The 25,565-nt window shown below is 61.4% G+C and overlaps 2 protein-coding genes across 6 annotated transcripts; one reads left to right on the forward strand and one right to left on the reverse strand.

Annotated features, from left to right (window-relative positions):
* Positions 1–188: 188 nt before the first annotated feature.
* Positions 189–15,930, forward strand: ZDHHC8 (zinc finger DHHC-type palmitoyltransferase 8). Of its 5 annotated transcripts, XM_040619602.1 has the most exons (12): positions 189–330; positions 7,231–7,352; positions 7,526–7,683; positions 7,771–7,943; positions 8,143–8,245; positions 8,671–8,762; positions 8,929–9,070; positions 9,275–9,395; positions 9,468–9,577; positions 10,923–11,923; positions 14,957–15,092; positions 15,532–15,930. In XM_040619602.1, the coding sequence occupies exons 1-12, from the start codon at positions 227–229 to the stop codon at positions 15,574–15,576; spliced, it is 2,307 nt and encodes a 768-aa protein (XP_040475536.1). In that variant the 5' UTR covers positions 189–226; the 3' UTR covers positions 15,577–15,930. The 5 variants fall into 5 exon arrangements, with proteins under 5 accessions (XP_040475536.1, XP_040475534.1, XP_040475535.1 ...); XM_040619600.1 differs by having other exon boundaries at positions 14,957–15,930; XM_040619601.1 differs by having other exon boundaries at positions 9,275–9,362; positions 14,957–15,930.
* Positions 15,931–16,644: 714 nt separating this feature from the next.
* Positions 16,645–19,386, reverse strand: CCDC188 (coiled-coil domain containing 188). Its single transcript, XM_040620103.1, is given in 9 exon segments — positions 16,645–16,831; positions 16,922–16,971; positions 17,217–17,274; positions 17,463–17,527; positions 17,871–17,930; positions 18,037–18,102; positions 18,105–18,200; positions 18,356–18,463; positions 18,645–19,386. Coding segments are annotated over 9 exon segments (1,224 nt in total). The 5' UTR covers positions 19,179–19,386.
* Positions 19,387–25,565: the final 6,179 nt, after the last annotated feature.

Here is a 25,565-nt window from a genome sequence, read left to right on the forward strand (position 1 = left end):
CCCCCCCCCCCCCCGCAACCTCCCCGCCGCCCGGTCCACCTTAAGGGGAGCGCTGACATCAGCGCGCCGCCGCCGCCGCTACCCGTGGGGTGGGATTTCCTCCGCCGCCGCCGCCGCCGCCGCGGGTCCTGCGCCGCGTCCAGCCCGCCCCGCCCGACCCCGGCCCGACCCCGGCCGGCCCCGCCCGCCCGGCCCCGGGGAGGGATGCGGCGGCGCGGCGCCCAGGATGCCCCGCAGCCCCGGGACGCGCCTCAAACCCGCCAAGTACATCCCGGTGGCCACGGCAGCCGCGCTGCTGGTCGGTTCCAGCACCCTGTTCTTCGTGTTCACGTGAGTCCCCCGCGTCACCGGGGGGCACAGGCGGCCACAGCCGGGCCAGAAGGGGCAGGGGCCAGTACAGCGGGGGATGCAGCTTGGCAGGCCTGGGGGGACAAGGCCTGCGGGCGGGGCAGGGTAGGGGCCAGGGGCCTGGAGGGCTGGGCACGACGGGGCTGGCACCAGGGCTGTGGGTGATGTGAGCCCCCCACCTCGGCTGAGACAGAAACAGTGAGTGTGACTGTACGGGGCCACCAGGGACAGGTGAGTTCTCTGTGTGGGGACACTAGTGCCTGGCGGGCACCTCAGGAATGTGCCAGGCCCTGGGTGTCAGTTGCTGGGCCCAAACAGGAGACTGTGTGCAGTGGCCGCCCAGGGTGTGGCTGCAGCCCTCCCCTTCCCACAGGCTGCATGAGGGAGAATGTGGGCTGCTGAGAGCCACCAGCTCCTCCAGCAAGGAGCTGAGGGCGGCTCTTGGGTCCCCTCCTGGCTGTCCAGCCCAGGGCCAGAGCCAAGTGGTTCCCGCGTAGGTGTGGCCTGGCCAGGCTGCCACGTGCCTGCCCCAAAGCCACCCTTGATGCTGGCCTGGCAGTGCCCTCCACCCTCCCTTGACCTTCTCAGGAAGGCTCGGGGTCGCAGCTGGAGGGCCCAGGCCAGGCCACACCCAGGGACACTGGCCATGTTGGGCACTGGGACCCTTGAGGCAGAGGGCAGGCAGGGCCCTGGGCCCTCGCAGGCAGAACTTCTTCACCTGAGACAGGCTGGCTCACGAGTAAGCCTGCTGACAACACCATGGCTGTGGGGCACCCCTCCAGGGCTCCTTCAGGTGCAAGGAGGGGAGGGGGTTCCAGGTTTCAGCCATGCAGATCTGGGACCATCCGCTTCCACAAGTCCCATGCTGAGACAGCCCAGGTGACTGGAGCAACCACCGCCCAAGCCTTTCTGGGAACCTGAGGTGTCACAAATGGCCACAGCCCGTGGGGCCTCTGTTCCGAGTCAGGACAGCCCATGAGTGTGAATGAGCCTGGAGCAGGGGTGAACAGGAGCCGGCCTGGCACCATTCACCTCAGCAAGAGTGAGGGTGGCAGCTGTGAGGATGGCGAGTCTGCATTGGGTGCCCGTGGAGGCGCAAGAGCTCCCTACCTGGACGCCGGGGCTGGGGGGGGGTGCCACAGGCTGCCAAGAGCGTGTTTAAAAAAGGCCTGTGTGGACGGGCTTATTTCTGGCTTTGGCAAGCAGGCGTGTTCTTGTTACTCAGATGCTGCTGGCTGTGGGGCAGAGAGGAGAGGGGCAGGTGGGCAGCGAGTTCAGGGTCTTCTGGAGGGGTGGGGCCTAGCCCGGTCCTGGCCCTGGGGTCCCCCACACCCAGCCTCAGGTGTGCTTCGTGATAGCCGGGCCTCCTTGCTGATCCTGGTGTCTCACTCCCGAAGTGCGATTCAGTGTTTTTCCTCCCTGACATTAAAAGTAATACATGTTCTCTTTCAAGAACTTATGAAATGCAGGGAAATAAATCTTTAAAGAAATTGAAATCAGCCCTACTCCAGAGATCCTGCCTGTCTCCCTCTCCTCTCCTCCTAGGCTCACCTGAGCCCCGCTGTAGCGTGCTTGTCATAAGCCCTTGCTGTGATTTCAGAGGGCCCTTACATGGCCGTCCTATGAACTTGACCATCCCAAGATGTGGGCACTGAGGCTCCGGCACCCTGCGAAGTCTTCCCTCCTCAGTTTTCAGAGCTGGGGTTCTGGGTTCAGGGACACCAGCCCAGTGAGGGGCAGGGTCCCCTCAGGGCACTGCAGGCCTTTGCCTGTGTCCTGTCTTGTGTGTGACCCTCTCTGCCTGAGAGAATGTGGCATGTGCCTCTGCAGGAAGATGGGGGTGCAGGGGCACCAGCTGGGGGCCAGGCGCAGTCAGCTAGCCAAGGGAGCCTTGATCACCCTTAGGACAGGGTTCCCCTGAGCCCCTGAGGCCTCATTCCCCGGGCCAAAAGGCCACTGGGGACCCCGGCCCACCTTGACCCTGGCTCCACCGGGGTCCTCCAAAGCAACTGGGCTCCTGAAAAGGGGTTCTATGGGGTGAACCATGCCTACCAACACCACTCTCAGTGTGCCGAATTCCAGGCAAGCAGGGGTTCCAGTGGTCCCCTCCTTGGGATAGGCCTCTGGTCACCCGAGCACCCACACTTTTACCCTTTTTCTGGGTCCAGGCCTGCTGCAGACTTAGACATGTAGCGAGGAGGGAGCAGCCCACTCCTGTGTCTTCTCTACCCTGCCCTTGGGGCCCCCACGGGGTTCTCTCTTCTCTGTCTTTATCCCTTGAACTTCACTGGATGCTGCATGGCCCCAGGCCTCCTCTCTACTCAGTAAACACGGGTTGCCCCCTTTGGGGCAGGTCCATGCAGGCAGCAGCTCCTGACATCATGCAGGGTGGGGAGGCAGGAGCCTATAAAGACCAAGGACCCCTCCCGCGGCCCAGCTCACTGAGGGTGACGTGTTACTAGGAGAGGCTGTGGTGTGGGAAGGATCACCAGAGGACAGGACATCTCCCTTGCAGAATGGGGAACGTCCTGAAGGGCAGGTTCCCACAGGCCCTTCTCTTCCAGGAAGCCTTCCTGGGTTCCTGGTATAGTCGTGTCCCCTTGGGCCCCAGAAGCCCTTCACACTGTGGCTCAGTGCCAGGCTGGGTCAGGTGCTGAGTGGGTTTCCAAGAGCCCCCAGGCCAGGTCTCCGCCTCAGCCCCTTCCTCCTCCCAGAGCACTTTGGCAGAATGACAGGGAACCAGGAGACATCAGAAAGCTAGGACTGCTTTTGGATTATCAATACCTGGGGCCAGGCTGGGCCTTCTGTCCAGGGCCAGGGGTCTGACTTCTGGGATGTCACAGAGGATTCTGTCCCCAGGATGGGCCTGACCCCTCCCCATGCCCAGAGGCCCCGGCAGGCTAGAAGGCCCAGCATGGGACAGTGGAAGGGCAGTCCCAGATGGACAGAGCCCCTGGCGGGGGCCGCACAGGAAAGAAGGAATCTTGGGGTGAGCCCCCTGCCAGGCCTCACTGCCTGTGGCCTAGGGTATCTTTGGCCGCCTGAGCCTCAGTTTCCCCATCTGCTCAGGTGTCTGCAGGGATTGGATGGGTGCAGGAGGACTGAGGCCCTGCCTAGCCTGACCAGGGCAGAGTGGCCACAGACCCTCTGGTCCCGGGTGCCCCCATGTGTGAGCGTCGCTCTTAAACACAAACAGTGTTAATGAAGAACCCGATTTAAATGAAAACGTCTGAGTTAAAATTTTCCATTCCACATTTAGCTGTGGCGTGCATACTGGCCCTGCAGAACCCCCCACCCCCACTGGGTGGTGTCTCCCTGCTGGGCTAGGCGGACTTGGGGCCTCAGTCTGGGTGGGGTCCATGGCAGTGGCGTGTGGCCCTAACACTCAGGAGGCGCGGGCTGGATAGAGAGGAGGGCTTCCAGCCTCAGAGCTGGGCCGCCTCCCACCCAGGCCCACCCTGGTCCCCGCAGCCTGGCTGCAGCCAGCAAGGGGTGGCCAACCCTTGCCTGGAGCATGCCGTCCTCTGGGTGGGAATGGAGTGTTGTCCCTGTGGGCAGAGGGGCCCTCCTGGAGCCTGGGACAGGCTCCAGGTGAACTGAGCAGTACAGCCCGCCAGGCCTTGCCCACAGAGCTTGCACGTCCTCACGTGTCCTCGTGCTCACCTGGTCCATAGGGGTCATAGAGACCATGAAGAGGGGGTTGGTTTGAGGAAGGGCATGTCTGCATCTGTGTGTGTTCGTATGTGCATATGAGTGTGTTTGTGCATGAACGAGGACGCAGGTGTGCCTGTGTGGCCGTGTGTGCCTGTGTGCGCCAGCGTGTGCGCGAGCGGGCAGGTCTGTTCTCACAAACATTTATGCACGTGTGCCTTGCTTTTCAGCACACGTTGGTGTGTGCTCATGTACATATGCCTTTTGAATGTGGTTGTGTATGCACGTGTGTCTGTGTGCACGCATATCCAGGTATGTGTTCACACGTGTGTGTCCTAGAGCATATTTGCATCTGTGTGTGCACTACACATGTATGTGCATGTGTCCCTGCATGCTCATGGGGACACGTGTCTGTGCATGTGCCTGCCGGCTCTGGCCAGGGAGCTGGTCCTCATGAGGCATGACCCAGGCTTGGACCCTCCTTCTGGCATGGCCTGGGCATAAAGGCCCCCTGAAGGAGGATGAGGGGGGCAGGAATGCATGGGAGGGCCTGATCCTGGGTCTGAGTCAAGCCTGGGGGCCTGGTGATAGTGGGTGGAGGGGCCAGTGGCTCAGGTCCTTGTTAGAGACCTGCCCCCCCCAACATCCGCAAGCCTGCCTGACACCAGTTAAGGCCCCAGCCCACTCTCCCCGGTATGTGTGGCCCAGGCGTGCAGGGGGGTGGTGCCCATAGTGGACAGAGGCCAGGTGCCCACCACCTCAATGCAGATGTTGCCCTTCCCAAACATGGCCCTGTTACTGTGCCGGTGTTGCCCCCCCACCCAGCCCTGGGCATCTCATTCAGGGCAGCTGTCCAGCCCATGCAGCCTGGTGGGGGCCGTCATTGAGGCTCAGGGAGGACAAAGCAGTACAGGCCACCTGGGCCAGGGGAGACTCCTGTCAGTGGGGGTGTTAGGGGCTGCCCGTGGGGTTCAATCCCTGCCTGCCTGCATAATAGTTTGAATCCCAGCCCAGACGCAGACTCACCCCGTGGTCTTGGTATGTGACAAGCTGTCCTATACCTGTTCCGTGTCTGTAAAATAAGGAAACAGACGCACGCCCTCCCTGAAGCTGGAGGGGTGGATTTTGTGGTCCACCGCACAGGGCAGGTGGGCGACAGACTCAGGACCCACCGGCAAAACCTAGACAGCAGGGATGGATGCTCTGAGCATCCCCCCACCCCGCGCATGTCCTCTTGCCAGCAGCGCCCACCCACTGCACGCCGTGTGTGCACATCTGCCAGCCTCAGCGCACCTCAGGACCTCTGGGCTTCCTCCTTTCCTGGGGCAGGCTGGCCGCCCTGGCACGGATGGCGCAGGTGCACAAGAGCCCGCCTTTGCCTTTAATGCTCTGCTGTCATTGTCTTGGACTTCGTGATCCCTTCTAAACACCAGGCCCACATTTTCATTTTGTACAGATTCCATAGCCAGTCCGTCCCGGAAGGTGCCATGGGGAGCTGGCTTGCACCACCTGAGTGGGGCCCGCAGTCCCCCACTTCTCCCTGGCTCCTGGTTCTCTTGAGCTGACGGCTCCCACTTGCCAGGAGAGCCCGTCCCCACTGGCCTTTTGGCTTCTGCTCCCCACCCCGCCTTGCCAGGCAGACCATGCCTCATGGGCCCACTGTCACCTTGCTGAACGGGATCGGATCAGAGACCACAACAGACATTGCGCACTATCTGTATGCCACGCTTTAGCACGCAGGGATGGGGGATGTGGAAGGCGTGTACTGGTGGGCACTCTGGGCTGCCTGGGCAGGGGGCGGTGGAGGAAGGCCCTCCCTGCAGAGGGAACCTGTGTCCTCAGGCAGTGCGTCCACCTCCACAGCAGGCCCCGGAGAAGAGGAAGGGGTAACTTGCGGCTCCTGGCCCGCGGAGCCTGCTGCCGTGGGAAGTGGAATCTTTAAATAGCCTCTCGCTTTCCACTAAAAATAGCGAAGTTCTGCTGCCATGGAGGTGGTTGCTGGGGTGGCGGGGCTGGCTCCTGGCCAAGCCAGGCGTGGGCGCACCAGTGCGGTCGGCGTGCGCTGCGGTGGTGGGCAGGGCCGTGGGCACTGCTCACCCTGCTGGAGGCCACGATACCCTGCTCTCTTGGTCAGGGCTCCTGTGGGGTTCCCTCTGGTCCTCCAGTTCCACAGACGGGCTGGGTATGGGGAGGGGAACAACCCCTCAGGTGCCCCCACTTGTCAAAGCAGCCAGGAGCCGTGGGAGAGATCAGGAGCCTGAGGCCAGAGGAACTTTGTGGGAGCCAAGTGGATGGACCCAGGGACCTGCTGCAGGGTCGGGGCAGGGGGCCGTAGGTTATGTGCCCTGCGGATCTCCGCAGAGAGGGTTCTGGTCAGGTCCCAAGAGGGCTGGAGAGGTTGCTGTTTGTGCCAGAGCACCCACTGGGGAGGTGTGGGATACTTATGGGGTGCCAGGAATCTGGAAAGGCTTCCGGGAAGGGGGTGCAGCCTTGGAACCATGGGCGTGGGTGTAGTGAGAGATGGTGAGTGGCTGAGGGGGGGTCTCGTGCTTTTCTAGAGTCTCCAGGTGTTCTGCATTGTCATGTGGATAGTAAGGTGACAAACTAAAAAGAAGGGGCTGCCTGGATGCAACGTGCCCAGTGGCCCAGACCTTGAGACTGCACCCCTCAGGGAAAAACAGGGGTGCCACACACCATGCATTTACTGACTGAGAATTGGAGCTCCCCATGTCCCAGATTTTCCCTGGCAAAGGGGCCCCGCTGGGCTGGGGACAGGTCTGGGTGAGGACTGGGGCTGGCCTCTGTCTGTCATGGCACACCGGCAGAGTGGGCTCGTTTCTCATCCTGGACTCCTGCCTCCAGTCCACCACCCCTCTTAAAATTGGGAGGCCCACAGGCCTCTCTGAGCTTCAGTTTCTTCAACTGTGAGTTCAGTTCCTAATAGGCACCCGGAGGGTTGCTGGGGTCGGTGTTGGCATGCAGGCAGCCGCGGCCGTGCTCGAGACGCCCAGCCCCAGTGGTTGAGTAGAGAAGCAGCAGGCTGATGTGCAGGGGTCTCCCGGCGGGATGTGGCAGCAGTGGCCTCCCTGACTGTCATGCTGAGCGCTGATGGCGGCCTTCGATGGCCAAGCCTGCCTGCGTGTGGCCACGCCTAATTCATCTGTCCCCACGTCCCATCCCCACCCGTCTGCTGCACCCCCAGACCCAGCTCTGCCCTGCTGTCCAACGCAGGTGCCCATGGTTGACTCGAGCTGTGTCCCCAGCTGTTCCTGTCTACAATGGCATCATCTTCCTCTTTGTCCTGGCCAACTTCAGCATGGCCACCTTCATGGACCCTGGCGTCTTCCCCCGAGGTAGGGCCCTGTGCTGGGGCACGTGATCTGCTCCCTTTCACTAGAGTGTGAGTGGCTGACATGAGAGAGCCTTTCGGGGTGGGTCCTGGTGGGTGGGCTGGCAGAGATCCGGGAAGGACTCTCCTGCCAGGGAAGTCACTTTCCTGCCACCCTCCCCTGGCCCTGGCTCACAGCGGATGAGGACGAGGATAAGGAGGACGACTTCCGGGCCCCGCTGTACAAGAATGTGGATGTGCGGGGCATCCAGGTCCGTATGAAGTGGTGCGCAACCTGCCACTTCTACCGCCCACCTCGCTGCTCCCACTGCAGCGTCTGCGACAACTGCGTAGAGGTGACCGTCCCGCCACCCTGTCTGCCCCCATGCCCATGTCCCTCCCCTCCCACCCACCTTGTGCCCTGACTCACTGCTCCTGCCCAGGACTTTGACCACCACTGCCCCTGGGTCAACAACTGCATTGGGCGTCGCAATTACCGATACTTCTTCCTGTTCCTGCTGTCACTCAGCGCACACATGGTGGGTGTCGTCGCCTTTGGCCTGGTCTATGTGCTGAACCACGCTGAGGGGCTGGGAGCTGCCCACACCACCATCACGTATCCTTGGCTTGACCACAAAGACAGTGTGGGCTGGGGGCACTTTCCACAGGGGAAACTGAGGCTCAGGGGGTGGGGTGACTGCCTGGGAGTCCCCAGAGTGCGGGTGGCCATCGCTGGTTGGGTGGCAGTGGGAGTGGCTTGTCCACAGGCACCTTCTCTGGGTTTTTGCCTATGGCCATTGGCCTTAACAGGCCAGCATGGCCGTCATGTGTGTGGCTGGCCTCTTCTTCATCCCTGTCATCGGCCTCACTGGCTTCCACGTGGTGCTGGTCACTCGGGGGCGTACCACCAATGAGCAGGTGCTGACCCTAGGAGGGCCCATGCAGTGATGGGGATGAGGGGTCCCCTATGGGTCGAGAGGGCCCGGGCTACGGCAGGACCGTGTGGGGGTGGTGTCAGGGAAAGGCTGCCGGAGCCGTCAGCTGAGGTGGCCTGCACAGCTTCCGTAGCAGGAGGATCTGGCCCTGGAGACCCTGGGTGGGGCGTGGAGTGTGGGGCTGCCCTGCTCACTCCCACCTGTGGACACTGCAGCCACCGGTAACTCAGGGCCCAGAAATTCTACAGCTTCCTGCAGGGACTGTCAGGGTGAATGGGTGGGGGGCACCCATGGGCTGACCCTGCCCACTCTGCCTCTGAGGAACCCCAGTTGTCCCTGCCTGTCCCCCTGTCCGCCTTGGCCTGGACCTTGGGTGGCCAGGCTGGCTGAGGGGTCCCATGTCCACAGGTGACGGGGAAGTTCCGTGGGGGCGTGAACCCCTTCACCCGAGGCTGCTATGGGAATGTGGAGCACGTGCTGTGCAGCCCTCTGGCACCCCGGTGAGGCCTGGAGGGGGAGTCAAGGGGCCTCTGCCGGGTTTGGGGTGGGCAGGTGTGGACCCTCAGCCTGGTCGACCTCTGCCTCTGGCAGGTGTGGCCAGGCTTGCCTTTGGTGAGTATTCAGGCCGGGTCACCCTGGCCATTGACCCCTCTGCCCCTGGTGCAGGTACGTGGTGGAGCCTCCCCGGCTGCCGCTGGCTGCTCGCCTGAAGCCGCCTTTCCTTCGGCCTGAGCTCCTGGAGCGAGCTGCCCCACTCAAGGTCAAGCTTAGTGACAACGGGCTGAAGGCTGGCCTGGGCCGCAGCAAGGTGGGGGCCCTGGGGTCAGGTAGGGGATGGGGTAAAGGGCAGACCCTTGAAGGCAGGAGGCAGCTATGTTGGAGGGGGCCTAGAAATGGAAGGGGGAGACACTGGGTAGATTCTGGAGAATGGTCTAGGGCCCAGGGCGGAGTCCCCAGTTATGCCCCACCCCTGGCCCACCCCCTACCCACCACTGACCACACCCCCTCCCAGTCCAAGGGCAGTCTGGACCGGCTGGATGAGAAGCCGCTGGACCTGGGGCCGCCACTGCCCCCCAAGGCGGAGGCCGGCACATTCGGAGGTGACCTGCAGACCCCACGCCCGAGCAGTGCTGGTGAGGTGGGGGTGGCCAGACAGAGGGAGGGACGTGGACTGACCCCAGCCTGACCGTGGTCCATCTCCCCAGAGAGCGCCCTGTCGGCGCAGAGGACCAGTCCCCTGACACCTGCCATGTACAAGTTCCGGCCTGCCTTTCCCTCGGGTCCCAAGACGCCCTTCTGTGGGCCTGGTGAGCAGGTGAGGAGGCCTGGCCCCACCCCAGGAAGCCCTGCTTTAACCCTCCTGGAGACCCTGCCCCCAGAGGCTTCACCCCAGAGGTCCCACTCTTAGAGGACTCACCCCAGGAAGCCCTGTCCCTGGGGCCTTAGGGTCATAGAGAGCCTTGTGGGCGCCAGCAGGACCTCACCCTCTGGGCATCCCAGCTAGGCATGAAGGAAGGGCTGGCACAGGCAGTCCTGGCTGGCCCCTTCTCCTTGGCCGGCATTGCCCGCTGGCCTGGTAGGCGGCTGCCCCCAGGAGCAGTGTGTGCCAGGATGCCTGGAATTCCACTATTAGTCACTCTGTAAGGCCCACGGGAAGGCTTCAGAAGAATTTGAGATTGTTTAAGAAAGCTCATTTATTTTTTCTCAGTTGTGTAAGTACTCTACCATCACTGTGGAGCAGTTGGCAACCCTGGACAGCCTGAGGAATGATCCAGAATGCTGAGCATTCCCAGGCTGCCCACCCTCTTTCACGGCCATCTGAGAGGCGAGCCTGTGACTGGGCCGGTATGCCTGGACCGGTCGCCTCCCCTCAGGACTGATGCCCTGATGCCCTGCTCGACCCTGTGTCTCTGGACCCTCTGGGCTGGGCAGGGAGTCTGGGCCTTCTCGGCCAGCGTGCCATGGTCCTGCCCCAGGAGGGGTGTCGATCAGCTCTTCTTGGGAATGGGGGGCTTTAGGTGCCCTTGCCTGCCTCATCTTCCTGGGATTGTCCTGGATCCCACAAGGATTCTAGCCAAGTACCCTGAGGCCACATTTGTCCCTACCAGTACCCTCTCTGGGTTTTGAGGCTCTGCAGTCTTGTCCCCAGCCCATGCCTGTGCCCTCATGCCTCAGTTCACGGAGACTCAGAGAGGCCCCTCCTCCCTGTTGCTGTGGCTGCCCCTGGCCCCTCCGCAGGAGGTCCTGCCCCGTGGGGGCTCTGAGGGTCCTGCCCTGGGTAGCAGCAGCCAGCTCTGCTCCTACAGGGCCGTGACTGCAATCCTCAGCCCTGAGGTGCCGACAAGAGGGCTCTGGGTCTCTGTGTGGTTATTACATGTCCTTGAGGTCCAGCTCCTGAGGTTATCCCCACGGCCCCCTCCTCTTCCGCGGGAAGTAGCAGCAGAAGTGTGCCCAGCCTTCCCTGGGGAGGCAGCATCTGGGTGCTCTGTTCTGCCCTGTCCCGCTTCCTTCTGTGGTGGGCAAGGAAGAGGTGGTTAGGGGGTGGAGAGCTTCCAGGAACAGCTTGTCGGTTACACATGTCACCAAGATTGTAGCCTCTGTGGGGGCACAGAGCACCTGGTGGCCGGGCAGTGGAAGACGTGTGCCCTCTCTCCCCACAGGTCCCTGGCCCTGACTCCCTGACACTGGGGGAGGACAGCATCCACAGCCTGGACTTTGCATCAGAGCCCAGCTTGGACCTCCCTGACTACACATCGGGAGGCTTGCACGCAGCCTACCCACCGTCCCCGCCACTCAGTGCTGCTGACACCTTTTCGGGGGCCTTGCGCTCCCTGAGCCTCAAGGCAGCAAGCCGGAGGGGTGGGGACCACGTGGCCCTGCAGCCTCTGCGCTCTGAGGGCGGGCCCCCCACGCCCCACCGCAGCATCTTTGCCCCTCACGCGCTGCCCAACCGCAATGGCAGCCTGTCCTATGACAGTCTGCTTAACCCCGGCTCTCCCAGTGGTCACACGTGCCCAGCCCACCCCTCTGCCGGCGTGGCCAGCTACCGCTCGCCCTACCTGCACCCGGGGGCGGTGGGTGACCCGCCACGGCCCCCGCCCCGTAGCTTCAGCCCGGTGCTGGGCCCCCGGCCGCGGGAGCCCTCACCTGTGCGCTACGACAACCTGTCCAGGACCATCATGGCCTCCATCCAGGAGCGCAAGGACAGAGAGGAGCGGGAACGGCTGCTGCGCTCTCAGGCCGACTCGCTCTTCGGTGACTCGGGCGTCTATGATGCGCCCAGCTCCTATAGCCTGCAGCAGGCCAGCGTGCTGTCTGAGGGCCCCCGCGGGCCTGCCCTGCGCTACGGCTCCAGAGATGACCTGGTGGCGGGGCCCGGCTTCGGTGGCGCCCGCAACCCCGCGCTGCAGACCTCGCTGTCCTCGCTGTCCAGCGCCGTGAGCCGGGCACCGCGGACCTCCTCCTCCTCCCTGCAGGCCGACCTGGCCAACAACAATGCCCCTGGGCCTCGGCCCGGCAGCGGCTCGCACAGGTCCCCAGTGCGCCAGGGTCCCCCCTCCCCACCCAGCACACCCCGCTCACCCTCCTATGCAGGCCCCAAAGCTGTCGCCTTCATCCACACGGACCTCCCGGAGTCGCCACCCTCGCTGGCCGTGCAGAGGTGGGTCCTGGGGGGCAGGGGGCTTCCCAGCACAGGTCAGGTGTCCGGCTGCCTGTGGGGCCTCTTGGCCGAGCATGCGGGTGTTGCCTGGGAAGCCAATGGCTGCCTACGGGGGTGGGCCTCACCCTCCTTGGAGGCTCCTGGCCAGACTGTGTGAGGGTAGCCCGGCTCCAAAGATGCCCTGACACATCTGAGGACAGCGGGGCAGGAGGATCTGCACCTTGAGCCCAGGGCTGCACATTCTCTTGCAGCTGGTGCAACCGAGTGTAGGGGGGACCCTGGGGCTTCTTCCCCTGGGGACAGTGTTGGTCCTGGAGCCTGTGTCTGGGAGACATCATCCCACAGCAGAACATGCTGCCCTGGGTGCTCATAGCCCCAGGAAGTAAGGGCTTTCTTGCTCAGATATGGGGAAACTGAGGCCCAGAGGGGCAGGCTGGTTCCAGGCCCCCAGCAGGTGGGTAATAGGATGCTGGACTGGCTGGCTCACAGGGTCAGGTCCAAGTATATGAGCTGAGCACCTGGGGTGTGCTGGGCCCCAGAGTGGGGGTGTGGGTATCGTCAAGGCATCACCTCTGCCGTCTTGAGCATGGGCTCAGTCAGCAAGGAGGCCCCTGCTGTGGATGCAACTGGCCCAGTGGCCGGCAGCCGCACAGGGAGGTGGGATGGCAGCCGGAGGGAGGTGCTCCCATCCTCACGAGCGTCTGGGCAGCGGTGTCAGAAATGCTATTGGTCAGTCCTGGGCAGGCTGGAGGGCAGGTTGACAGCCTCTCATTTTCCTAGGAGGGAGCAGGGAAGGAGCCACAGAGTCACCACTGGGCTCCCCAGCTTGGGGCGTGAGGACAGTGCAGGGCCTGGGGGCTTGGCCAGTGTCCATCTGGCCTCCCTGTGCCAGTGGGAGGGACCAAGGGACCTGGGAGGGGGATGATGGCCGTTCTGACATCTGTCTGTCCTGTGACAACATAGCCCTCCCTCGGCAGGCTGTGCACCCCCACTCATTTTCTGGGTGGGACCTTTTGAGCTCAGAGGCAGGGGCCACCCCGGGGTTTGTCTGTGTCTGCGTCTGCGTCATCTGTCCTGTTGCCTCTGCCGGCCTCTGTCATGCCGTGGTCCTGCGTTCACTGTGTGTGTGCGTGTATGTGCTTGTTTTGATGCAGGGACCACCCTCAGCTGAAGACCCCCCCAAGTAAGCTTAACGGGCAGTCCCCGGGCCTGGCCCGCCTGGGGCCTGCCACTGGCCCCCCAGGGCCCTCCGCCAGCCCTGCCCGGCACACGCTCGTTAAGAGGGTGTCCGGCGTGGGTGGGACCACGTACGAGATCTCAGTGTGAGGACTGACTGCCATCCATCCGCCGTGGAGCCCCGGGGACCAGGACCCCCAGCGGCTGCCCTCCTCTCCCGACTTCTCTACCCCGGGAGACAAGGAGGCCCAGGCCTGGTGTGGACATGTCAGCGGAAGAGACCACGCCTCCACAAGCCTGTCCCTCTTCCTCCACCTGTCCATCCACCCATCTGCTCAGCAGGGCGCGGCTGGGCCAAGGGCCACCAGGCTGCAGGATCTGTGTCGGTGCCCCTGCTCCCACAGGCGGGGGTGGCGAGGGGGTGTGGACTGCATCTGCACCCACTGCACCCGTGCCCCTGAGGTGGTCCCCAGGCTGGTCCCCACCTACCCCCCTCACAGACGGGTCACTGTGGCCCAGAGATGGACAGAGAGGCCTGGGTCCCTGGCCGTACTGGACCGAGGCCCCACCACCTGGCTGCTCCTAACTCATTGCCTTTCAGGGACCCGCTGGAAGCTTGTAGCTTGGCCAGGCCAGTTCTTCTTTGGGGAGCCCGGCCCCGGCCTACAGGCACCCAGCTCTGGGATTGCTCTGGGTTCTGACAGGCAGGTGGACGACGGACAGCCAGCCAGCCAGCTGTGGGTGGGGTCCCGGCTCCATGTGTCCTGTCTCACCCAGCTGGTGGGTGCGTCCCCGTGTCTGTGCGCTGAGCTGCCACGCCACGTCCTATGTGTTAACGCTCGGGCCCCCGCTGCCCCCACTGCCGGGAAACTCGCTTTCGTTGAAGCCTTAACCTCTGCTTTATGCTCTTGTGGGAGGCGACTGGGGGGCAGAGAGGAGCAGGCATGGGCCGGACACTGCCACGGGGCACCCATGAGACCAGGAGTCCTCTCCCTGCCAAACTGGAGATTCCCTACCCCAAGGCATGCCAAGTCCAGGCCCTGCAGGAGCCTCGGCGCCCTCGTGGGAAGCACATGGGGGAGGGGGTCAGAGCTCCGCCTGGCGCCAGGGACCCGAGAGTAAGCACACGGCAGCGTCCGCTTGCGTTGTGTCTGTTTTATGTTTTTATATCTACATCTATATATCTATAATTTTATTAAAAAAAGAAAAAGAGTCATTTCGATCCTTTCCTTGAGCAAGGCTAGGGCTGTTGCTGCAATGCGGGGGCTCCGGGGGCGGGGAGCAGAGTGGGTCAGGCTCTGGGAGAGGTGTTGGCCAGAGATACGGGCATTCTTCGTGGGTGTTTCCACTGACTTAAGCTGAGTTGGAAGCTTGGGAGGTGGGGGCTGGCCGGTGGGTCTTTGGCTGACGAGCACGAGGTTCCCGTGGGTCGGCGTCATCCCTGGCGGTAACAGGTTATTTGGAGAAAGGTTGGGATTGCGGCTACCCCAGGAACCCCTGGGAACCCAAGAGCTTTTAGGGGAGATGGAGTGGGGGGTGCAAATGGAGCCACCCGTTGGCTGAGGGCCCCGTGGGGGCCGTTGCCGCATCCTGCGGCTACACTCACTGGAACTCACCCTCTTGGCAACCTGAGCCTCCCCTACCCCCCACCTCCCATTGCCAAATGTGGGGGGTGGGGGCATTGGGAATCCGTGGCTCTTTAGGGCTGAGATAGCCAGGGCAAAGACTGGGGGTTCTGGGGCAGGGGCTGGCCCAACGTGGGAGGCTAGCCGGGCCTCGGACCCTACACTGGGCAGCTCTGCCCCATGCTGACCTCCACCTTTCTGCTTCTCTCTCACGGGACGCTGCGGCCCCCAGGGGGCGGATCGGCACCTGCAGCCGTGGATGGGGCCGGCGTGGCCAGCCCAGGGTGCCCCCCGGCCTGCACCTATGTCACCTTGGCCTCCCTGAGGACCGCCCGCCGCTGCGGGCCCCCTGGAGCCCGGCCGCTGGGGTACTCCCCCGAGGGGCTATGTGCCGCCTGCACTCAGCCGCCTCCAGCCTTTTCCCCAGTCTCTCGGGGCCTGAGCGGGACACCAAGTAGGCAGCTCTGGGGCCCGAGAGGACAGGCCAGGAAGCCAGGCAGCCACAGACCCTGGGCCGGGGGCTGGGGGTTCTCTCTCCACCAGCCGCACCTTGACTGACTCCCAGCCCCCCGGGGGCTTGTGACCCTGTGCCCACCCACCTCAGGAAGTCCCCACCTGCTGCAGGGGGTCCCACTCCCCAGGCAGGGGCCCTGGAGCTGCTGGGACCAGCACCCTGACCTCCCCGCCTGACCGAGCACTTTAGACGCCACTTCCTCCCCAGGGAGCCCAGGCCTCTGTGGGTTGCGCTGGGGTGGGGGTCTCAGGTTGCCCCTGCAGGTCACTGCACTCCCTCCTCCCCACACCCAGCACATGAACAGATGCCTTAACCTCTTGGAGCCGCCAGCCTGGTGAGCCATCCGGGCCCTACCAGGGCGGGGAGGAGACCCTGCCAGTCCAGTGTGTTCCTGCTGACTGCTCTACCCAGCCCCTCCCGGCAGTCTTCACTCTTTCACTCCGAGATGTGGTACCTGGGGGAGCTCAGAGGGCCCCGCTGCCCATTGCCCTGCAGTCCCTGCCAGCCAGCCAGGGCCTGGACGCGCCCAGGGGCAGGGCAGGGCTCTGGCCAGCTCTTTTCCTGCCTGGGCGGTGCCTCTAATTCTCCCACTTGGGGATGAGCAAGCCACAGAGCTATTCTCTATTGTTCTAAAAGGTATTTCCCCCACCCCAATTTAATGCCCTAAATAAAATTTTTGGTGTTTACCTCCACAGCTCTGTCCACCAACGTGGTCCCCTGTCCTCCGAGCCTTGGGGCAGTGCCAGGAGGCCGGACTGGACAGGGATCCTAGGTTGGGGAGGGGACAGGAGTGGGAGGTGGGGGGGTGGTGGCCGGGTGAAGTGTGGGGAGGGTGGGGTGGTCGGCCGGATAGGGGCAGAGGGTTATGCAAGGGGTATGAAGTCAGTGGGTCGGCGATTCAGGGCTGGGAACCTGATCCTTAGGCCTGCTGATGGCGCCCAGCCCCAGGGATGAGGCCAGAGGGCCCCCGGTCCTGGCTCTCAGTGGAGACCCTCCTGCAACACCCTCCACTCAGAGCCCTCCCTGGGGGCCTGGGGCGGGCTGGGGGCTTCCTGTGGAGGGGCTGCCGCCCAGCAGGCGGGTGGGGCACGGGCGCTAAGGCAGGGACACCACCCTGAGGAAGCCTCAGTGTGAGATTGGCCTCAGAAGGCAGCAAAACCTCCTGCCCGCCCCCCCCGCCCCGTTTCCATGGAAACAAGCTCGCACGGCACGCCCGTGTGTGTCACGACTATATGTCCAGCAGCAGGCCCAGCCCTCAGGACAGACCCCGCCTCCACCCTTCTCCGCAGCTCCTGGCAGGGACGGTGCGTGGCAGTGCCGTGGGCAGGGGCCGGCGCGGCCACTGGGCACCCGGGGCAGCGCCGGCCGCCTGGCCTCCTCCTCGCTGGGGCCGCTGGGCCTCCGGCCTAGAAGGGCAGGAAGTCGTCCACCTCCAGGCGCAGGAACGGGCCCAGCAGGGCCCGGAGCTTCCAGACAGCGGCGCGGCTCAGCAGGGGAGGCACCAGCCCCTCGAAGGGCGCGGGGTCCACCACGTACACGTAGGCGGCGGTGCAGGCCAGCAGGGCGCCCAGCAGCAGCCTCAGGGCCAGCAGCCTGCGGGCGGCGGCGGTCAGGGGGCGGGGGTGCCCTCGGGGACGGACCCAGGGGACTGGGCTCTGCCCGTGCACTCACGCAGCCACCTACCAGAGCTGGCCTTTGACGCCCTCGGAACATCCCAGCTGCGGCCTTGCCTTCTGCAGGGGAGGGGCCAGGTCAGAGTCTGCCCCCCTGGGAAGGGGGTCCCCTGTGCTGTGAGTTCTTACCCCTCACGCCCTCACCCAGGACAGGCACCTGCAGCCATGTCTCAGGGATAACCGGTCACCTGGCTCTTGCTGGGGCTCCCGCCCTGGGGCCTCCTCTATTGAAGCCCACGTTCCCTCCCTGAGGGGGCCTCCAGGCTGAGGCCAGACTGGGAAATGGTGTGGGATGGGGGACTCACCGCTATGCATGTCATCTGCTGCTCCTTCCTGGCCTGGGTGCGGCACTGGGCGCGCTCCCTGGATGGGGTGGGAGGGCTGCACGGTCAGGGCCATGTATGCTCCCCACCCCCAGCCTGTACCACCCCCTTGGTCTGGTGCAGTGGAACTGGGGAAGGGTCAGGGTCTGATCCACCCCATCCTGGCTGGGACAACTGCCCCTTTCCCAGTTCAGCCAGGCCCCCCAGGCCCCTAACCCTGCACATCACCCCAGAATCTCCAGCTGAATGTCCTCCATCTGGTCTAGTACTCCCCGGATGTCCTTCTTGAGGTTCTGGGGGGCAGAGGAGGTAAAACAGGTCCTCTAACCCTGACTACTCTGCCGTACGCCCCTGCTTCTCAATGCTCCTCTGACCCCGCACCCTCTGCCGACTCCCTGCTCCTGTCAGCCTCGGGTGTCAGGCTCTGGGGACCTACCAGGAGCCCAGTAGCCTGGTTGTTCAGGGCCATGTGTACCTCGGCCACGCCGTCCCACACCTGGAGGGAGAGGAGAGGCTGGGTCATGCTCCAAGGAGCAGGACCCACGGATGTGTCCCACCAGGTGGGTCCCCCAGCGGCCCTCCCACCCCAGCCAGCCGGGCACCTCGGGATTCGGGTGTCAGGCTCTGGGGACCTACCAGGAGCCCAGTAGCCTGGTTGTTCAGGGCCATGTGTACCTCGGCCACGCCGTCCCACACCTGGAGGGAGAGGAGAGGCTGGGTCATGCTCCAAGGAGCAGGACCCACGGATGTGTCCCACCAGGTGGGTCCCCCAGCGGCCCTCCCACCCCAGCCAGCCGGGCACCTCGGTAATGGCCATCTTCTTCCTCTCAAAGGACAGTCGGATCTGCTGTAGCTCATTCTGGGGAGGGGCTGCACGAAGGACTCCTCCCCCCGGCACAGCTCCCGCCGCAGTAGCTGCAAGGGCGCCCTGTCCTCCAGGGGCCGAGTATTGGCCTGCTCGGGGGGCTGTGGAAGAGCCCTCGGGTCAGCCCCAAGGCCGTGGGCAGCATCTGTGGTCATGGACTGCCTGGGAGTGGGGGTGGGGCTGTGCTGGAGTCACAGGGTCATTCCTGGCAGGTGCCCTCTGTCCTGCTGTGGCTGGGTGTCTGCCATGCACTTACCCAGGCCAGGGCCGTACAGCTCGAGTGCTCCGTGCACAAGGGCAGGAACTGCTGCCCTGGCCCCAGGAGGGCCCCCAGCTGCTCCCGCAGATCCTGATTCTGTCTTTTCTGAGGGGTTGGGGGAGGGAGGCAGAGAGATGGGGCTGCTTGTCATAGCTGCTTCTTGGGCAGGAGACAGGCAGCAGGGGCTAGGGCCGAAGTTTCAGCTCTGCAAACAGCTGCAAGTCCATTGCACAGATGGGCTCTGGGCCTGGGCAGGCCCCACAGCCTCTGTGGGCTCTTCACTCACCAGATTCTGGTTTTCCTGCTCCAGCTGGAGGAAGGACTGCTCTGCAGGATCCAGGGGCACACTCTGGAGCGGGGAGGGGGCTGCCCGGGGCGAGGCTGGGGTTCCTGACCCCGTCGGCAGGGGCGGGCATGGGCAGGGTCTGGGTCCTGAGCTGGGGGATCCCCCCTGCCTGGGTGTCCCTTGCTCTCGTCCTGAGTGCAGGGGCCAGCCCCACCCCAGCCTTGCCTCCACTTGTCCTTGTCTCGCCCCCGCTGGGTCTCTCGGTCTCTGTCGCTGCATCTCGCCCCCTTCGCTTGCAATGTAGTTCCCAGGTACCTCACCCCCGACCCTGGGCCCCCCGCCCCCTGCCCCCGGAGGTGGGAAAGGCCTGGCAGACTCTATGGAGTGAGTGGAGCTGAGAGGCACCAGGCAGGGCCACCTTACAAAGCCCTGGCAGGGTGGATCCAGGCATCCTCCGTGGCTGCTCGAAGCTGAAGGCTGGGGGCACTGGAGGTGGGAGTGGCCACAGGGGCCCAGGGTTTTGGGCCCCTCCATTCCTCCCTGTAACCCCTTCCTAACCCCAGGTCCAGGCTCTAGCCTGGCCCGACCTGCCACCCTCTTATTGAGGGCCCTCTAGGTGTCATGGCTCACAGGTCTGCCTCAAGAGTGCCTGTCACAAAGGCCTGGGCACAGCCAGGGAGGTCACAATGGGCTGGGGTTGTGGCCAGAGCCAGGGCTGGGGGGGGCCCCTCCCACCAGGCCCCTGCTCCTGAAGTGCCCTTGTCTTGCTCCCCCCCACCCCCCATGCCTCTTCCCCACCCCAGCTCCCCCACCTGCATCAGTTATTTTCTGAAAATGTGAAACAGATAATGTAGATGTAAGGTTAAAACAAAATCAAATGCCAGACGTGGTAACAGTGTGGTCCTCCCACGTCAGTGCCCACCGCCCACCACCCACAAGCCTGGTGGTTAAGCTCGTTCTGAGGTTCGGCTGCACGCTGTACGCAGCTGGGTGGCACCCGCCCCCACCTCCTCTCCGCACGGAAGAGCTTATCCCACAACCTGGCTTTTCTACCTAGCTGATCTTCGGGATTCTATTTTTTAAAAATCATTTATTGAACGTTTGCTTTAATAGTTCTCCAAGGACGATTATCATCCTCTTTATAGGTGGGGACACTGAGGCACAAAGACACTGAGTCACGTGCCCAAGGTCACACCACTGTTAAATGATGGAACCGATACAAGATCGGCCTTCAGTGTTTCAGAGGTCTTTTTTATTTTTATTTTTATTTTATTTTTATTTTTATTTTTTAGGCGCCCCCCCCCTTTTTTTAAATTCCAGTTTAGCTCACATACAGTGTTACGTTAGTTTCGGGTGTACGGTGTGGTGGTCCAACACTTCTACCCGTGACTCAGGGCTCATCATGATAAGCGTGCCCTTAATCGCCTTCACCTAGTTCACCCATCCCCCACCCACCTCCCTCTGGTCACCATCTCTTTGTTCTCTGTAGTTAAGAGTCTGTTTTTTTGTGGGGGGGGGTTTCTCTCTTGTTTTCTTTGTTCATTTGTTTTGTTTCTTAAATTCCATGTATGGGTGAAATCACAGGGCATTTGTCTTTCTCCGACTGGCTTATTTCACTTAGCATTATACCCTTTAGCTCCATCCATGTTGTTGCAAATGGCAAGATTTCACTTTTTTTTTTAAAGATTTTATTTATTTATTTGACAGAGAGAGGGAGATAGCCAGCGAGAGAGAGAACACAGCAGGGGGAGTGGGAGAGGAAGAAGCAGGCTCCCAGTGGAGAAGCCCGATGCAGGGCTCGATCCCAGGACTCCGGGATCACACCCTGAGCCGAAAGCAGACGCTTAACGACTGAGCCACCCAGGCGCCCCAAGATTTCACTTTTTTATGGCTGAATAATATTCTGTTGTATACATACACCACATCTTCTTTATCCTTTCATCTGTTGATGGACAACTGGGCTGCTTCCCTATGTTGGCTATTGTAAATAACGCTGCAATAAACATAGGGGTGCACGTATCTTTTAGAATTGGTGTTTTTGTATTCTTTGGGTAAATACCCAGTGGTGGAATTACTGGATCATAGGGTAGCTCTGTTTTTAACTTTTTGAGGAACCTCCATACTGTTTTCCGCCGTGGCTGCCCCAGTGCATTCCCACCAATAATGCACAAGGGTTTTCTTTTTTTGTTTTTGTTTTTGTTTTTTTAACAGATTTTATTTATTTATTAGAGAGAGAGAGAAGGAGCAGGAGCAGGGGCAGAGGGAGAAGGCGAAGCAGACTCCATGCTGAGCAGGGAGCCTGATATGAGGCTTGATCCCAGGACCCCAGGATCATGACTTGAGCTGAAGGCAGATGCTTAACCTACAGAGCCACCCTGGCGCCCCATGAGGGGTTCCTTTTTCTCCACACCTTGCCAACACCTGCTGTTCCTTGTGTTGCTGGTCAGCCGTTCTGACAGGCGTGAGGTGATGTCTCCTGGTGGTTTTGATGTGCGTGTCCCTGATACTGAGTGATGTCCAGCATCCTTTCTTGTGTCTGGTGGCCCTCCGTATGTCTTCTTTGGAGAAATGTCTGCTCATGGCTTCTGCCCATGTTTAAATTGGATTATTTGGTTTTGAGGTGTTGAGTTTTATAAGTACTTTATATATTTTGGATGTAAACCCTTCATTGGAGATGTCATTTGCAAATATCTTCTTCCATTCAGTGGGTCATCTTTTAACTTTGTTGACTGTTTCCTTTGCTGTGCAGAAGCTTTTTACTTTGAAGTAGTCCCAATAGTTTGTTTTTGTTTTGTTTCCCTTGCCTCAGGAGACCCATCTAGAAAAATGTTGCTACGGCCAATGTCAGAGAAGTTACCATCTGTGCTCTCTTCTGGGATTTTTATTGTTTCGGGTCTCACATTTAAATCCTTAATCGAGGGGCGCCTGGGTGGCACAGTGGTTAAGCATCTGCCTTCAGCTCAGGGCGTGATCCCGGCGTTCCGGGATCGAGCCCCACATCAGGCTCCTCCGCTATGAGCCTGCTTCTTCCTCTCCCACTCCCCCTGCTTGTGTTCCCTCTCTCGCTGGCTGTCTCTATCTCTGTCAAATAAATAAATAAAATCTTAAAAAACAATAAATCCTTAATCGATTTTGAGTTGATTTTTAACTATATTGAATCTGAGTAACAAAGTGGGCCAGTATCCTTCTTTTGCCTGTGGCTGTCCAGTTTTCCCAACACCATTTGCTGAACAGACCGTCTTTTTTCCATTGAATATTCTTGCCTGCTTTGTCCAAGATTAATTGACCATATAACCATGGGTTTATTTCTGGGTTTTCTGTTCTGTTCCATTGATCTGTGTCTATTTTTGTACCAGGACCATACTGTTTCCATTACTATAGGTTTGTAGTAAATCTTGAAATCTGAGATTGTGGTACTTCCTGTTGTATTCTTCTTTCTCAAGATTGCTTTGGCTATTCAGGGTCTTTTGTGGTTCCATGCAAATTTAGGATTATTCGTTCTAGTTCTGTGACAGAGGTCTTTTTAAAGACCGCTGAGCACACATTTGTAGCTGGAGCCAGGGTCAGGCCCCTGGTCTGTTTCTCCTCCCTTGTTTCCAACAGTCCATGATGCAGCCCGTGCTACCACAGCTCCCCCCTCCCCCACTGCCCCCGGACGTCCTGGGACCACGTCTTCCTCTTCCTCAGTGCCCTCCCTTGTTCTGTGGAAGCCCATCCTCAAGTAGCACTCTCAGAAAGGTGGACTCAAGTCCTTGCCACAAATCCCTTTTCTCCTAGTGCCCTTGCCCCTCTGCAATGTGACTTTGCCCCCCTCACATCTAGAGACAGGGTCCCTCTTCATCCTAAACTTTGGATGAACCTTGGGCATCACTTGGGCGTGTGTGCTGGGCCTTGACCTCTCTCTCTTGCTGCCCTGTAGACCCTCTGCCATTGGGGAGGCATGGCCTTGCTATCAGATGAGAGGTCATGAGGAAGGAGGTTTTTGTCATTCCAACCTGTGCCCAGAAGCCCAAAGGGGCTGACAAGCCAATGCGCCCCTCAGAGCATGGTTCCCAGGGACAAGCCAAGTTGCCAAGCCCCAGGCTACGTCATGATTGTTTTAGCCACTAAGTTTTGTAGCGGCCTAGCACATGGGAATAATGAGACACCTCACAGGTCTCCAGAAAGCACCTTACTCTGACCTCAGGCTTTTCGGATGTGGGGCCGGGGAAAGAATCAGCTCAGAGGGTGTTTTCCGTGGGAATTTGAGGAGGGCCTCAAGGTCCTCAGTGCTGCTGGGAGCAGGCCAGGCACAGCTGCCCATCTCTTGAATGTCAGAAATCATGTTTTAAATTTCCAAGACATTGTTATTGTTCTTTGAAAGTCCCCTGTTCTTTTTCTAAAACATCCCGCTCTGTTTTAGGGATACAGTAGGCTTAGAAGGGAGGGAAAACTTTGCTTCCTATATTTTCCTTCTTTGTGGCTTTTTGTTTTTCCTTATTGGTCTTGGGACCTCCTATTAGACAGTGGCTTTCTTTTTATTCTACTCCTCTGTATCAGGGAGGCAGGAAAGAGCTGACCGGCACGTTTCTCTCCCCACTAACTTTAAGTGTTGCTGGAGCACCCTGCTGTCAGGCCCCGGGAAGGAGGCCTCCTGTCTCTGAGCAAACACCTACGCGCTGCATTTCTGTGGTCTGGAATAGGGGACGGCATGGGGAGTCCCCGGGTCACCTGCTGTCCTGCCATCGCAAACAGAGCACTGTTTGCCTCGCCTCCGTGTTGGATGGTCACCCCAAGCTGTCCCCTAGCAAGCCCTGTGTTTCTGCCTGTCTCCACCCAGGCTGTTCCACGAAGCCAGGCCCCGCTTCCTGTCTGAAGAAGTTGGTCAGAATCCCTCGTGTGCAGATGTCTTCCTCCTGTCCTCTTTGTCACGTGGGGCGGATAGACTGCAGGAGCCACTGGTGGGTGGCTCGCTAACAGAGGAGGCGGTGTGTGCAGTCCGCAGGCCGGAGCAGGCTGGACACGTGTGGCCCTGGCCCCAGGAGGCCCCTCTGAGTTTCTAGGGTGGGGGTGACGTCTGTGCGGCCTGTAACTACAGGTGGTACCTGGGGGTGAGGCGGGAAGGATGCTCCTGGAGCCCGGCTCAGGCACCAGCTGCCCCTCGGAGCTGCTCCCCCAAACTGCCAGGCAAGTGGGGGGGAGTCTGCTCAGCCACCAGAGGGAGGAAGGAGTCCCCATCCTAGAATTCCTCTCTGGAATCTCATGGGTATCAGGATGTGCTTGGTTCAGAGTACCCTTCAGGGGGCAACTCAAGTTGAGGGCCCAGGAAGGCTTCTTGGACGACCTGTGAGGTGACGCAGCCATGGGGAAGGAGTCCAGGCAAAGGCCCCCCCCCGCCCCCCACCCCGTGGCCGCTGTGGGGGAGGGGCAGGGTGGGGGGAGCAGGTGGGAGCTGCATCCTGCCCTCAGGGTCCCTCAGCCTGCCAGGTGCCACGAAGTGCTCAGGAATGTCAAATGGGGGAGAGAGAAGGGGTCCTCACGGAGACTGGTGCTTCCAGTGGCTGTCACATACAGAAATGCCAGATGGGGTCCTCATTTCTCACTGTGGGCACCCTGGCTGGGCTGTCAGGCCCAAAGGCAATGGCAATGCCCGAGTGGGTTTGAGGTCTCAGAGTACCCTGATGACAGAGGAGCTCCAGCTCCACTGCCTGTGACTTTGAGGCACATCTCTTCCCAGCCTGGGAACCCCACCTTTTTCTGATGCACCCACACCTTTACTCAGGCTGTACCCCCAGTCACTGGACGCTCAGAGCCTGGCCCTGCAGGCCCCAACTCCCTGAAACCTGCTTCACCCCCTCCCTCTGGTCCTGGCAACGTGTTCCTGAGCTGGAGAACACCCTACATGCTGGGGGTGCTCTCAGAGGGAGAGCGGGTGCTCACGATCCACGGTTGTGATGGCATTCCCGTGAATGGGGACAGATATGCTAATGCATTTAAAGAAGCCTGAAAGTCAGCGTCCTGGATTCGGGGCCGTGGGGGTTCTGCATCGAGTCTGAGCTTCAGGATGCCCCCAGGAGGGTGGGGTGTGGCTCTGGGACTGGCCGGAATTCCTGTCCACGAGCAGAAAGCGTGGCTCTCGCGCATTGTAGGGAGCACCGGGCCGTGGCCCCTGTTGCCAGGCAGCGCACCTCCCTGGACGCCAGTTGCCATGGCAGCCGCTTCCTGCCCAAATTGCCACGATGCCCGAAGGCCTCAGGGAGCCTGGAGCCTGTGAGAGGGGGGTTGGCCGGGGAGGAAGAGGAGGTGTGGGGGACCACGCCCTTCCTGCCCTGAGCCAGGCCACGGTGCTCCTGCCTGGACTCAGTGGGACTTCAGCATTCAGTGCCCCACATTCATATCAAAAGGTGGGAAACAAGCCTGGAACAGATAGGGTACCTGGGCCAGTGCAGCCCCTCAAGAGCCCTCTCTCTCCCCTAACCCAGGTTCCTGGCCCAAACCCTCCCTTCTCCAGGCCTCACAGCCACCCTCCATATCCCTCAGGCCCTGCAGGCTTCCTGGAGCAGCCCCAGGCTGGGGGGTTACCCTCTTACCTGGGGCATCAGGTCACTCTTGGCCCCTCATTTCCCTCCCATGGCTGGGGAGGAGGTGAGCTCTCCTCTGCTCTGAGCATGTAGCAGAGGGCGGCCCCTGGCTGGGGCCCGTGGGGCTCTGAGGGTGGCCTTGCATTGGGTGTGGCCGTGTGAGGGTTGGGGTGGCCTGGGGAATGCCCGCCCACCCCGGGGCCAGCAGGCACACTCGAGGCAAGTGCACACAAGCTGCTGAGAGGTAGGCAACTCCCCTCCCTTCTCCAGCCTGTGGGGCCAGCCTTTCTGGGCAGAGAATGGGCTGGGGGTGGGCCCTAGAATGGGGTGCAGGTGAAGGGAAGGGAGGGCACTGGGGGGG

The sequence above is a fragment of the Ursus maritimus genome, unplaced genomic scaffold (assembly GCF_017311325.1).
Source record: "Ursus maritimus isolate PB19 unplaced genomic scaffold, ASM1731132v1 scaffold_33, whole genome shotgun sequence".
In the NCBI taxonomy this organism is placed as follows: Eukaryota; Metazoa; Chordata; class Mammalia; order Carnivora; family Ursidae; genus Ursus; species Ursus maritimus.